At 38.6% G+C, this 13,518-nt stretch overlaps 1 protein-coding gene across 2 annotated transcripts in view; it reads right to left on the bottom strand.

The window, feature by feature from the left end:
• The window catches only part of tns1a (tensin 1a), a 136,050-nt gene that overhangs the window by 18,573 nt on the left and 103,959 nt on the right, over window positions 1–13,518 (bottom strand). Inside the window, exons 18-21 of one of the 2 annotated variants that reach the window (XM_047354936.1) lie at window positions 6,224–7,900; window positions 4,891–4,971; window positions 4,429–4,592; window positions 3,365–3,446 (exon numbers count right to left, since the gene is read on the bottom strand). In XM_047354936.1, the coding sequence (XP_047210892.1) occupies window positions 3,365–3,446; window positions 4,429–4,592; window positions 4,891–4,971; window positions 6,224–7,900 (2,004 nt within the window). The remainder of the gene's footprint in view (window positions 1–3,364; window positions 3,447–4,428; window positions 4,593–4,890; window positions 4,972–6,223; window positions 7,901–13,518) is intronic. The other variant, XM_047354937.1, reaches the window with a different exon arrangement.

Raw genomic sequence — 13,518 nt, 5'->3', positions numbered from 1 at the left:
TGATAACGTTATTATAGCCAGCAAATTATTGTTTGGGAGATAGCTAGTTAGCTAAATAACCATGAAGCTAGAAAGCTAACCCATCTCAAGGTTGCTTAAATATATCATGACAGTGTTAGTGGTGGTAGTTTCATGAGCTGGGCTTATCTCTGCTAGAATCATCTGATTTTATTGCTAGAGTGATCACGTCTAAAGTATATTAATAAATTCAGTATTAAATACTTTATCGACACATTTTATTTTCTTAAACAATCAGTATTGGAAATCATGGAAAGGTTTACATGCTTCAGTGTAATTGTTTTTGGGTTTATGCAAAATCACCTATTGTCATTCTAACAACACAATGGTCAGGTTTCAGACAGTTTGGTAAGAATTTGACTGAAAACACTAAAGAAGACTGACACTTAAGCAAACATTTATGACGGTCTGTAGTTTTAGATAAGTACAAATAAATACATGAAGAAAGTCAATAATAAATAATGTGAGAAAAAAAAAAAAAACGGTCAAATTGTTTAGAAATCAAGTTGCGGTGGGGTTTCTCGGAAGGAAATTAAAGCTCCTTTTAAACATCATCGCCTGTTTGTTCTCCAAGCAAAACAAATGCCAACATGATGGATGAGCGACCCTGTGAACAGAAAACCAGATTTGCAAACATCTGCTTTCTTTGCGTATGTTGGCTGTGAAGACCTGCAAAGCTTCACTTGCTCCAGCAAATACAGAATTTGTTAGGGAAATTGTGTCATGACACGTTTCTTTTAAAACATGTACTTTATGTCTTTCTGTGGGAGGTATTACCAAAAAAAAAAAAATCCAAAACAACTGATTTGGTTCCATCATGTAAAACTTAACTTCTTGAACAATTAAAGAGCAATTACACTGACCAAGCTACATTTTCACACTTACAACACTTTACTGTTTTTACATTTACAAAAAAATATTTACTCAAACGTTCTTCAAATAATGGTTTCTACATTTTAAGAGATTTAAAAAATAGGAAACTTGCTTATAGATACATGAAACTAAATATCTGTGAGTTAATCTTGTAGGAGAAACAGGCCCACAGCATTACAGTTCCTCCACCATACTTAACAGTGAGAATGGGATGCTTTTAAGCAAACAAATAATTTGTTTTATGCAAAATTAGTCTTAGTTTAATGTGCTCAAAACACATAGCAATAGCTAATGTCCCAGTAGAGTTTAGACCATTCTGGACATTTATACTTGGGATGGTAGGACAGAAAAGGCTTTTTCTTGGCATGTCTCCTAGCTGAGATCCCACTTGTTCCTGCAGCATCTATTAGCTGTTTTTTGTACCAAATTACTGACATACAAACATCTGTCTCAGTAGAATGAGAGGCTCTCTTGTGCTTCCCATTTTGAAGCGAAATTAACAATTGTGTCACATCATAAATAACACTAAGAAAAATAATCTAATTTCTTATACAGAAATTGTTTCTTGTGCCAATATTGGTACCAATTATCTCTTAATGTGGCATTTGTTTCTCCTTTTAAATAAACATGCTCAAATGAAAGGTTCGATTTTTCTATTGTTTTTCAGTGTGTGATTATGTTATTGAAATAAAAGGGGAAATTATTTCAAATTACTTTTTTATACATCTTTACTAAGAGGGTAAATAAGTGGGGAGGGCATTTTTTTTTTTAGAAACAAAGATCTTAGAAAACAGCTGCTTAGTGCCTGATTTCACTGTTTAGAAACTTATTTCAACTATTCCCACATTTGAAAAGATCTTTTGGTTTAACGTAAAGTCCCCATATGCAGCAGCATCTTGTCAGCTGACTGATGAATGCTTCAGTTAATTAAATGTCCTACTAATGCAAATTGTTAATCAAAAGCAAACAGTAGCAGCAGGTATGTCTCACAGCACCACAGCGCTCTTTAGTTCATTTATATAACAATGCAGTACATCTTCCTCGGTCTCCTGCTTCTGCTGGTTCTATTAGGAGCTTCTGCCAAGTATGCTTATATTAAAGAAGAAAAGACTTGGTCTGAAGCTCAGCAGTACTGTCAGCAGGAATATGCTGGACAGGCTCCTATCAGCAACCAACAGGACATTGTAAAAATGATGGATCTTGTTGGTAAAAACTATCCCATAACTTGGATGGGAGGTGAGAGGAGTGGCAGGGAAAGAGAGCAGTGGATATTTTGGGGAGGTGGAAAAGTGTCCCTGTTCTTTCCAGCTCAGGATGAATCAACAGGCGTGCCGGAGGAAAGCAGTGGCTCTGTTCCTGACTACTTTTATGATGTTTTCCAAAAAAGAGCTTCATTCTTCTGTTACAAACCGGTTGTGGTGAGGGAGAAAAAGAGCTGGGAGGAAGCCTGGAGCTACTGCAGGAAGCACCATAACATGTTGGCCAGTGTGGCATCCAGAACAGAGTTGCAGCTCATGCTGAGAGAATTAAGCAAATTTCCCACCACTGAACGGGTCTGGATCGGTTTGCATTTCTTTCCCGTGGACGGGTGGCTGTGGGTGAACAGCCAGCCTCTGGATTTTGATATCTGGGGTTCAGGAGGAAAGCCAAGGTGTCCAAAAGTCAATACAGAGTGTGCAGTCTTGAAGATAAACACAGCACTTGCTACCATTACCGCATCAGGAATACCAATAATTAATAACTCTGGTGGCCCTGGAGTCACTTCAGGTGAATCTGGGGGCACCTCAGTAGACGCTGGGGGTAATTCAGGTGTATCTCAAGATACTTCAGGTGAATTTGTAGGTAATTCAGTTGAATCTGGAGGTACGTCAAGTACCTCAGATGAGTCTGGAAGTACTTCAGGATTGGGTTTAATCCTTCAGGTGATGATGTGTGGGAGGCTAATGATTGTGAGGAGAAACTGCACTTTATTTGCTACTAACCTGAAGATCATTTTCTGAATAAATTGAGTTCTGTATTTCTATGTTAATAATTATTGGTTTATTTCTTAACATTTGGGTCTTTGTCATTAATACATGTGTATGATGTACACTGCAATAACATGTAAGCCGTCTTGTGGGTCATTGTTTAGAAATATTGTTTCTTTGTAATCAGTTGGGCGAGAATTCAGTAATTTTTTGTCAAATATGTGGTTTTAATTTAAACTTTACGGTTTTTAATTGTTTGAATTTTGCTGTTTGAAGCCATTTTGTTTTGTTGTTTAATCAGAAAAGAAAGTTTGTTTAAATGTTTTTCTGATCTTTCTTGATTTTAAGATTTTAATAAGTTTCTTAATTAACATAACAGTCAACTGTAGTTTTTTGGTACATTGCCCTGTTTCTGTATTTTTCATCTTCTAAAGTTTTAATAAAAACGAATCTATTAAAATTAAGTTTAAAATCCTAATTTTAAAGAGTAACAATGGAATTCTTACCACTGCCTTGCAACAAGAGACTGTTGCCATGCCGTCCAGCCTCATCATCCTCAAAGGCTTCCCGGTAACTGTGCATAGGACCCTGGAGAAAAAGGTTTTGTAAAGTTTAATACCAAATGTTTCAAAAGTTTTTGTAATCAGGAAAAAAATGGCCAGAGGATTTTAGTCAAACTATTTAGCTAAATTCTGGGTACTGATTTTCAAAAAAAGTCTGAAAACAAAACTATTGATATTAAATATGCACAATTATTATACTGATTGTAGGACAAAGGCAAAACTTAAAAAATATAACTGGTTCCAAAGTAATGTTTTTGTTCGTTTAAGTGCTTGTGCACTGAGCTGGATTATTATTTTTTCCTGTAATAATATGCTAATAGTCAAACTTTTTTAGGGTTCTAACTTTAAAATGTTTTTGTTATCTAGTTTGTTGTTTGATCCTTAACCATCTCATGCATGAAATATGATAACTTCACCTTTTTTTTCACAAAAAAACTAATTTATTTTTTTTGTAAAATAACATTCCCAGATATTTGATCATTTGAAAATGCAAAGTGTTGGATGTAGTAGTGTAAAGCACACTGCCACAGGACTCTAGGGCAGGGAAGAGGTGTTGTCTGGAGTGATGTATCATGTCTCTCTGTCTGGCAATCCAAAGCATGACTCAGCGTTTGGTAGTTGCCAGGTATCTGGAGATACTTTGGGTGAAGGTGGAAGTACCTCAGAAGAATCTATGCATCAAAGCACAAAGCAAGGTCCAAAGCAAGATCCATAAAGATGCATGAGCGAGTTAGGTGTGGAAGAACTTGACTACCCTGCACAGAGTCTTGACATTTGAATTAGAGCAGAGACTGAATGCCAGGCCTTCTCATCCAGCATCGAAGTCTGATCTATGAAACAAGCTTATTCATTCAGTTCACTTCTGCTATACTGAACTTTGCTGTATTGTGTTAAACCCAAACAAAGATTTTCATTATTTTTTCTTGCACTTTGCCTGATGAAAACCTGTTAAAAGAGCATGCACCAGCCGAGAATTCATCACAGAACATTTATGTGTTTAACTGTACCTCTCTGGGCCTTCCCCCCGGGTTCAGAGCCAGATTATTGGTGAAGTCCGGCGAATGGGATACGGGGGCATTGTCATGACCGCTCTGGTAATGCCCCTCGCTTGTGGTCCGGCGCCTGCCTGTCTCCTGCGTCACTTCCGGGGTCATTCCTCTGGAGCGAACGCCTGAAACCCACCATATTTACTGCAGAACTCAACATGTGCCTTCTATAAAAGCCTGTGGAACATTTTGCAGTTCGCTAAGCCACAAGCAAACGCATTAACAAATATGCACACAATTGTCACCTAAAACAGGTAAAAACAAGCTTTATTTCTAAATTACAATCTCACAGGGCAAAAAGAAGACACTGCAGGGTGTAGAAAGTAAAACAAAAAATCATGATTGGGATGTAGGAAATAAAAGTGAGGCAGGAAAAAAGGTTAACTAAATGAGAAAATTAAAAGTGAGGGAGAATGGACAAACCAGAGAAGGAATAGGAGCGATGGTGGTCAGATTGTTGAGGTGTCATGCTTTCACTGATGCCCCGAATACGAGCGTTGTACTCTGTTCCAGGGAAGGAAAGTCAGGTGGAGGGGAAGCGGCAGGTGGATGAGGAGGAGGAGGGTGAGAGAGTTGCAGAGGAGGAGGCAATAACAGGAAAATGTTTTCCACAGAGATGGAATACAGAAAAATTAGAAGGAAAAAACAGAAAATAAATCAAATTGTGAAAATAAGCTTGGAAGTGAGAAATTATGTGTATTTAAGCTTTTGATCCACTAGGAGACACCAGAGAGCTTATTTAGATAAAAGTGCATTCTGAATGCAGATAAAGCATGGAAGCTCCTGCATGCCCTGCTATTCTTATTTTCCTTCCCATCTCTGCTGTCACCATCCCTAGTTTGCTTCAGCTGCAGACCTAATCTTACGAGCCTAGATCAGAACTCCAGTACAGCAACCCACCATGAATCTGTAACACAAACTGCTGAAAGCTGCACTGCTAATGTTCTGCTACAGTCTTCTTTAAGAGTCTGTCAGCATTTTTGGAAATGGTCAGGTACCGTTTGTATCATTTTAATGAGATAATGTGGAGTTCTGCACTATTCCTAAATCCTGTTTTTTAGCAGACAACCACTGATGCCATCCATAAGGAGGGTAAGCTACAAAAGGTCATTGCTAAAGAAGCTGGTTCACAGAGCTTTATCCAGGCATTTTATCCAGGCATTTTAATGGAAAATTGAGTGGTAGGAAGAACTGTAGTGGATTAAGGTGCACAAAGTTTCCAGAACCATTGATGATTTGGGGAGTTGGCACCTGCTCTCACTTTAATAACCATGATGACTGTGCAAAGTTGGCCTAACTTGTCAAACGACACACCAGAAACAACAATGCAGAGTAGCAGAAGGATGCTATTAAAGTAACTGGGGCTTCCTGAATGACTCAGTAGACCTGATTGCCCTCGCAAAATGAGCCCCTGATAGGTTTTGAGTGCATACAGGGTTCAGTTTATGGAAATAATTTTGTTTATTATTTTTTTTGTCAAATCATCAAAATACAAAAATTATCAAAATTAACAGAAATAACCACTTGAAATAAAAATGTCCCATACACTGCTCTGCAGCTTTAAAAGACATGATACAATTTGCTTTTATTTGTTTAAAACCTTTGAATTTTAATTGTTTCATAAAGCAAAAACCTGTTCTATAGTCTTACTCTTGCAATAATATTTCTCCATGTTTCTCCAAGCTTTGTTTGCATTGACTTCTATCTGATCCCATCAAGGCACACTTATAGCTGACATAAAACATGAACATCTTACCAGCAATACGGTGGGCAACCAGGCCTTCCAAGTTTAGAGTCTTCTCATCTGCATCTTGTTCTCTTGGCAAGGGAGAAGAAGACACATCTTTGGGTTGGGGTGTGAGGGCAGGAATAGGAGAAGAAGAGGTGCTGTATCCTGGGTAGGGGGATGGCCCCTGTAGGTCTGGGGAGTGTGAAACTCTGTTTGTTGAGTTTACTAGTTTCTGGGGAGACTGCTGGTTGAGATTGGCAGAAGTATCAATGGGGTAATAGTGGGCTGCTTGCCGTGTGTGGAGGTAGGGCTCCGGAGTGTGTGTTGGGGTGGTGTTCTGGTATTGATAGCCAGTGTTGGACCTTTGGGGGGAGTATGTTGGAGACTCCGTAACGGGACTCTGGTTTGGCACTGCTGGAACCCTCCCTGCTGGTCGTAGCGGCTGATGATAGGTGTTATTCACTGACCCAGAGTTGTTGTAGCCATGGATGGCAGAGTCTCCTTGGTAGGATGGCCTAGCCAGGGTCTGGGAAAAGGGTATCTGGGAAGAACTGAGGGTGTTATCTCCAGGTGGCGCACTGTGGGACTTAGACATGTGTGAGTTGATTGGATCTAAATCAAGCATCAGCATGTTTAGTGCCTCTATGGACTGCTCAATGTCTCGCTGTGAGGCTGACGTTGGGAAATGAGGCAGGCTGTGGGTCAACTGAGGAGGAGGCCCAAAGGGATCATCTGGAAGACTATGCTGGTGCCAGTGGCTAAGACCTCTTTGAACTGCCTCTCGACTACTGGTACTCCTTTCAGGGGCCTTAGGCATCATTTTAGGGTTGGTCTCAGGGCTACTGGGTGGCTGATTCCCAAAGGACTGCGAACGGTACATCCCTCCTCCATTCTGGTAGTTGTTGTATCCCCCCTGGGGTGATGATGAATCTACAGACCGCTCCTGCATTGCTGTAGGAGTTCGAACTCCATGAACAGGCATTTCGTCCAGCTTTTCTCCAAGAACGTTTCTCTCAAGATACAGGCCGTCGTTCTGGCCACTAACAGGTGTCTGTGATTGGTAGTAAAGGCTAGCTGGTGTTGCCTGACCCTCTAAGGATGAAAGGGTACCCAAGCTGTCCACACTGTTGCCCTCCTGGCTATTAGGAAGCTCGTCGTCAAGGATATCAGTTTCACGCTCCTCTGTTGAAGGGGCCCCAAGATGCCTGGTATGGCCCCCGTTGACATGTACCTGTGCTGGAACCAGGTGTCGAACCCCTACCCCTGGACTAGCAGATGTAGACAGGTAAACCTGCTGCTGAGCTGGTGGCTCAAGGCCGCTCAGAAGCTGATCTAGTTCTTGTTTCTCCTGTGGGCTAAGTGTTGGGTGGGCTGTTGGGTTAATGTGGAGCTGTGCAGCTGTGTGCAAGGAATGGCTGTGCTCATCAGTGCGATCAGTCTTGATAGATGCGGTAGAGTTGCCTGAGTCACTGCTCACGGAAAGGGTATGATCTACAGCAGGGAGGGAGGTGTGACCTGCCACTGGAAGGGACTGCTCAGTCTTTTGAAGGTAATGGTTAGATTGTTGCAATGAGCTCTCTGTATTCGTCAAGGGGTTTTCACGGACTGGAAGGCCATTAATGGTAACAACTCCCTCCAGGGAGTCTTTCTTTCTGACACGGGCATAAAGACTTCCATCAAGTGGACCTTGAGTATGACCAACATCTGAAAGAATCAAAAATATGATAAAATTATACATACAATTATACATAAAGATTATACATACAATTATACATAAAGATGTTGAGGACAAGTACAACATTATACACTAAGTGGTACAATTGTTCATACCAGAAGGATAGTGGCCCCCCTTTGCATCCAAAGGTTCTGCATGCACCCTCTCTACCAGGAACACAACCCCTTCAGCACTATTAATAGCCAATTTGTAGGTCTAAAGATCCTGTCATGTTGCGTCAGCAGAAACCAATAGGGGCCAACATGAAACAGTTGGAAAAAATTTTTAACTGCGCCAGCTTGAATGCTAGAGACAAACTTGGAGAGGAGAAGGAAGCTTCTTCAGTTTGATTTCTGGCTGCTAAAATACATTACCTAAGTCAAACTGGTTGCAACTGTCTTGCAACTATTTTCTGCTATGCTTGACTTGTTGGCTTGGATAATATTGCTTACAGAAAAATAAAACATAGTTTGAATCAGAGATCCAGAGATAGTGTTAACGTAAACAACCCTATTGATATTATTAAATACTAAAGCAATGCTGGCTTCCCTTATGCAAGATTCATTTGCAAAGTGACACAGAAAATATACATAACAGTCACTGGCTCTTATGTAGGATGTTCCAGATTGAGTGACCCCTCTGGGGCCAGATGGTGGATCGCTTGGACTACAGCTATTTCAAAATCCATGTCAACAACAAGCTATTGGATGCAGTAGCAACAAGAATGAGAAGGCATGAGAGGAGGCTGTAAATACAGTTTGTTCCTGTGATTGCTCTACATGTTAACACATTATGAAGGTATAAATGTAGGTTTATATCACGTTTTGTTTAAAATCGTAGGTTTTGATCCACCACATAATGCACTAGTTGCATCTGGAACAAACATTGCTTTCACTTATCATAAAAAGCAGTAATTCCACAACATAATGTTGGTAAATTACAACAATACTACTCCATAGTATTAAATTCAATGGAAAACTCCTTCTTACCTGCTCTATGAGAATTTTTCGGTTATTGAATAAGAAATAATTCAAGAATATTTTCTCATATTGAAGTAGACTGATCTTTAGTTCATCATTCAGCTCAGATGAACGAGAGTTTCCCTCTCCATCCTTTCTGATTCACATCCTACCATCATCATGTGCTCTACCAGAGTGAGGTGGGACTTTACCACTGAAACTGTCAAGAGGGGTGAGCTGGCACTTACGGATGATTTCTTACTGTTCCAGGCAGCCGGGGAGGGGCTACACCACCGTAACCACATCCAGCAATATCCAGCTGTCTGGGAAAATATGCCTTTATAAACAAACTATACTTCCCACACTGAAGTCACTGGGGGTTCACTTTACTGTGTATCAATAAAATCCAACTAATTTGACATTTGCATTTTTCTTTACCCTTAATATATTTTTCAAGGCATTGAAGTTTGGTATTTTGTTAAATTTTGGTGTAAAATGTATTTTCCACTAGTTGACCTCTTCGTCTGACTTGGTCTCCAGCTCATTCTGACCTTTACCAGAAGAGGTCATGTATGTCCTTGTTCTTGCTTGTACAAAGTCACCTTTAAGACCTCAGTGGCTAAAATGACTCAACTGAAATGCCATGACAGAATGAGAGACGGAAGAAGAAACGTACTAAAAAGGCTGTTGAGTAGAACTGGTGCAGTGAAATCATTATTATTTGCTTTCATTATAGTTATATATATTTTTATAGTTAAGTGAAGAAAGATAAGCAGCTGTCTTTTGGTTTACCTGTCCTGAAAAGGTCAGTTTGTTGAAAATATGTTTTGTCATTTTGGTCTGAAGCCCAGTCTTAAGGTACAATAAATGTATGTATTGTCCTATAGAATAACTTTTAAGAAATATTTATTATGGAAAAAAAACAATAATGTTTATGTAGCTGCTAGAGACTTACAGATTATTGATCATTTTATTATTTTGTCTTGATCACTCATAAAAAATTAAATATGATGGATTGGAAGCTTGTCTGGGATTTAACCTTGAAACCTTTCTCACCTTGAAATTTGCAAATATATTATCAATATGTGGCATTAATAATTTTTAAGAAAATAATTGCTCTAGAACATCTCTATCAACAGTACTTTCTATGCCAAATTTCAATTTGGTAAAGAAAGTAAATGACTTACAGCTAGAAGTATTTAAAACACACAGATTGGGGAATAAAACCATATTTTGTATCTTAGTTTAAATCAGAATTATTAAAGTCTGGTGTTAATATTTGAATGGTTACGGTTCCTGCAACTGTTCAAAGAGTAAGCCACACATCTACAACTTCAATTAAATGTTTTTAAAATACTGTTAGCTATATGTCCGTCAGCTGTGAAGGCAAATTACAGAGTAGTTCCAGCGAAAGATAAAGTTTTTCTGGTTGTCAGCTTAGCTTCTCAGAACGTTTCTTCAAACTTAAATAAATGTTATTTGTAAATTTTAAAGAGGTTCTCGTACCATTCCAGAGTGTAAATTGAGGTGAATATTTTTTGGAGCTCATGTTTACAAATTAGGTAATTGAATATTCTGGCAATGAAGAAATTCCAAGTTGCATTCACTAGCTTAGGCTAAATTCACTTCAATTTAGTTCAGTCCAATTAAAATGTATGCAGTTTACATTATTCCAGTTCACTTATCCAGAACTAATTCACAATGGAAATCACCTTGGTGTCTTTTAGATCAGGCCTCAATTTAGACTACAATCTCTAATTTGAATAGTTGTGTTTCATTGGAATTAAAGGCATAAATCATAATTCAACTACATGATCAGAAACATGTCATTTCCACGACATCTTTTCAAAATGTGGCATTGAAGTCAAACAATACTGCTGCCAAGTATTCTGTGTAATGACTGTGATTATAAATGACATAAACAAGCAGCAAGCAACCATTAGAATAGGACAAATACCTTTCCACTGCTGTCAGTACATAGCTGCAGCTCAGCTCAAATTAGATCGGTTGCCTCACAGAAGCCCCGCCAGCCCAAATAGCTAACAACTTGTTTCCTTTTCTAGTGAATGAGTGCCACATCTACATCTTTGTGCTATAGAGGACAGAGCTACCAGTGCTCAAACATTCAGTGAAATCGGGTTGAGATCCAATAAAAACATTTATGGCTTTGTCAATAACTTGGTGACATTAACACACAAACCTGTGTGTATTCTAAATTCTTTCATGTGACAGGTTATTTCCTTTCTTGTGAAAGTGCTATAGGTATTTATCTCATACGGCACCATGCTCACAAGCTCCAAAGTGTTTGAATCAGTGTCTTTTTCATAGCTTAAGTGGTCATTAAAATGTAGTTTTAGCATCAGTAGCCAATGCTTTATTATACACAGACAATGCTCTACAGATACCTCCCTCCAAGATTTTTAAAGACTGCAAAGTATGATTAGTGAGACTCTGTTAAATAAGCCAAAGGTGCCTTTACAGAAAAGAAGAAATGCATATAAAGTTTGTGCACAGATTAAATGGGCCCACGTGGTAAATCCCATTAAGGATATACACAAGCTATACTTTTTCTATTGGATATGGTGCTTAATTTCACACATGCCTGCAGGCTAATAAATTCTTAGGAACACCCATATACCCCATGGTATCCAAGATAACCATTTGTCCTTTAAAACTCAGCATGACAAAGGCAATTTTATGTTCAAACTTCAAGGAGGCGGAGAAATGGATTCTCATAACCTTAGACATATTACCAATATACTTTTTCTGTTTGGGTCCCTTCAACACTGTAGGCCCAAATACATTTTTCTCAGCAAATTTAAAACTTTAAAGTTTTGCATTTTACAAGCTCAGCCAAATTACTTTTTAGGCATCATTAGGGCCGGGAAATATTTATATACCATTAAACTTTGGTAGATCTTAAACTACTTTGTTCTTTAAACAACAGTTTTCTTCTTTTGGGAATCACTTGGTGTTGCTATAGGTATGCCAACTAGCTAGGTATTCTGCCATGTTATTATTAATTTCTACAGAAAGAACATGACATTTTTTTGTTTAATTGTATGTTGTCTGCAACATTTCTTTGTCATGGTGGCTTAAAAAACAGTTGGGTAATGCGGATCTCTATTAACTCTCTTAAGACCAGAGTTCTTTAAAATCTAACTGGATGTATTTCGATTTTTATGGCTGTTAAGATGTCAAAAAAAGTTTGGTTATTAGCATCCAATATGCTAGTAGGCCAGGTGATATTTAGCCACCTGCTAATTAGGCTCTTTGGTAAAATACAATTAACTACTTTTATTTTATTTCATGTTGTACAAGTGTATATTATAAGTTATATAAATATCACTTATGGTTGTGTTAAATAGTTTGGTAAGGGGCATCTCTTTTGATGCGCTAGTCACATTGTAATTAGCCATGCGCTAACTAAACTCCTTCGGTTCATGACAACAAAAAGTAGTTTTTTTTTATTTCATGTCTGTTTGATATTGTTTTTATCTACTTGTTTACTAGGGTGCTAAAGATAGTTTGGTATGTATGTATATGTGTTGTGACTACTATATTATTATGTAAAAAACATGGAAGAAAATAAAAAAGCTTTATAATAGGCAACTCTGTTGATGTGCTAGTTGGTCACATTGTAATTAGCCAAGCGCCAACTAGCTTCTTTGGTGAAATACAAGAAATATTTTTATTTCATATTGTCTGTTTATTATCAGTAACACAGAACTGCTTACATTGCAGTAAAAAACATTTCAGAAAGGGCATCTCTATTAATTTGCTAGTTAACCACCAGTTAATTAGCCACACGCTATGCGCTAGTAAGTCACATTGTAATTAGCCATGTGCTAACTATTCTTTCTAGATGACAAATGAAGTGAAGTGTACTCAGTGCAAAAGTCATGGGACACAAAATGTGGACTTTCAATGATAGGTGCTGCCATCCAAATAATTCTGTTAATAATACTGCCCACTTATGCATGGCAATGTCTAATCCATATTTTGGCTTGAAAAGAAAAAAAAGTCTCAGAACTAACTTGACCTTCTAACAATTCAACCCTATGTTAGAGCTTATTTTAACAGGTCACACTGCAATGAAACCAAAATCAAAATAAAGACTATATTTAATATCTTTTAAGAGTTGGCAGCAAACCGTACACCCACAAATGACTGCAAATACATGGAGACACAGTCAGGGAATGTCTGAATATCTCGCAGCAGGATATTACATTCACTGTGACAGCTTTCATACCACCAGTCTGCACACCAGCACAGGAACACTGGGCTGGCTTAAATTCTGGAGTTAATGTGAAATATTCCAGTCGATTAATTTAAACTTGATATAGAAATTGATTTCACTAATCGGAGCCAATCTTCATTTTTATTGGCAGAGCATGAACGTGAGACATTCCTGTGAGGGATGAGGTGACAGCCCATCAGTGAAAAAGGTGTCATGGTTGCTGTATCGGTGGCTGGCACAAGGACAGCTTTTGCAGTTTTATATTTGCGATGTCTGCCACTCGGCGTATCTGTCACCGTCCAGCTGTCATGGTATGAGGTGACGTGATGCGACTTTATCCGAGTCTGTCTCTGCGATTGCTTTCAGGATGATGTCACCCCTCCGTCCGTCCGTCTGTCTGTCTGACACC

This window comes from Girardinichthys multiradiatus, chromosome 24 (assembly GCF_021462225.1).
Source record: "Girardinichthys multiradiatus isolate DD_20200921_A chromosome 24, DD_fGirMul_XY1, whole genome shotgun sequence".
NCBI lineage: Eukaryota > Metazoa > Chordata > Actinopteri > Cyprinodontiformes > Goodeidae > Girardinichthys > Girardinichthys multiradiatus.
Note: the sequence above shows the minus strand (reverse complement) of the source record. Positions and strands in the feature narration are given on the sequence as shown.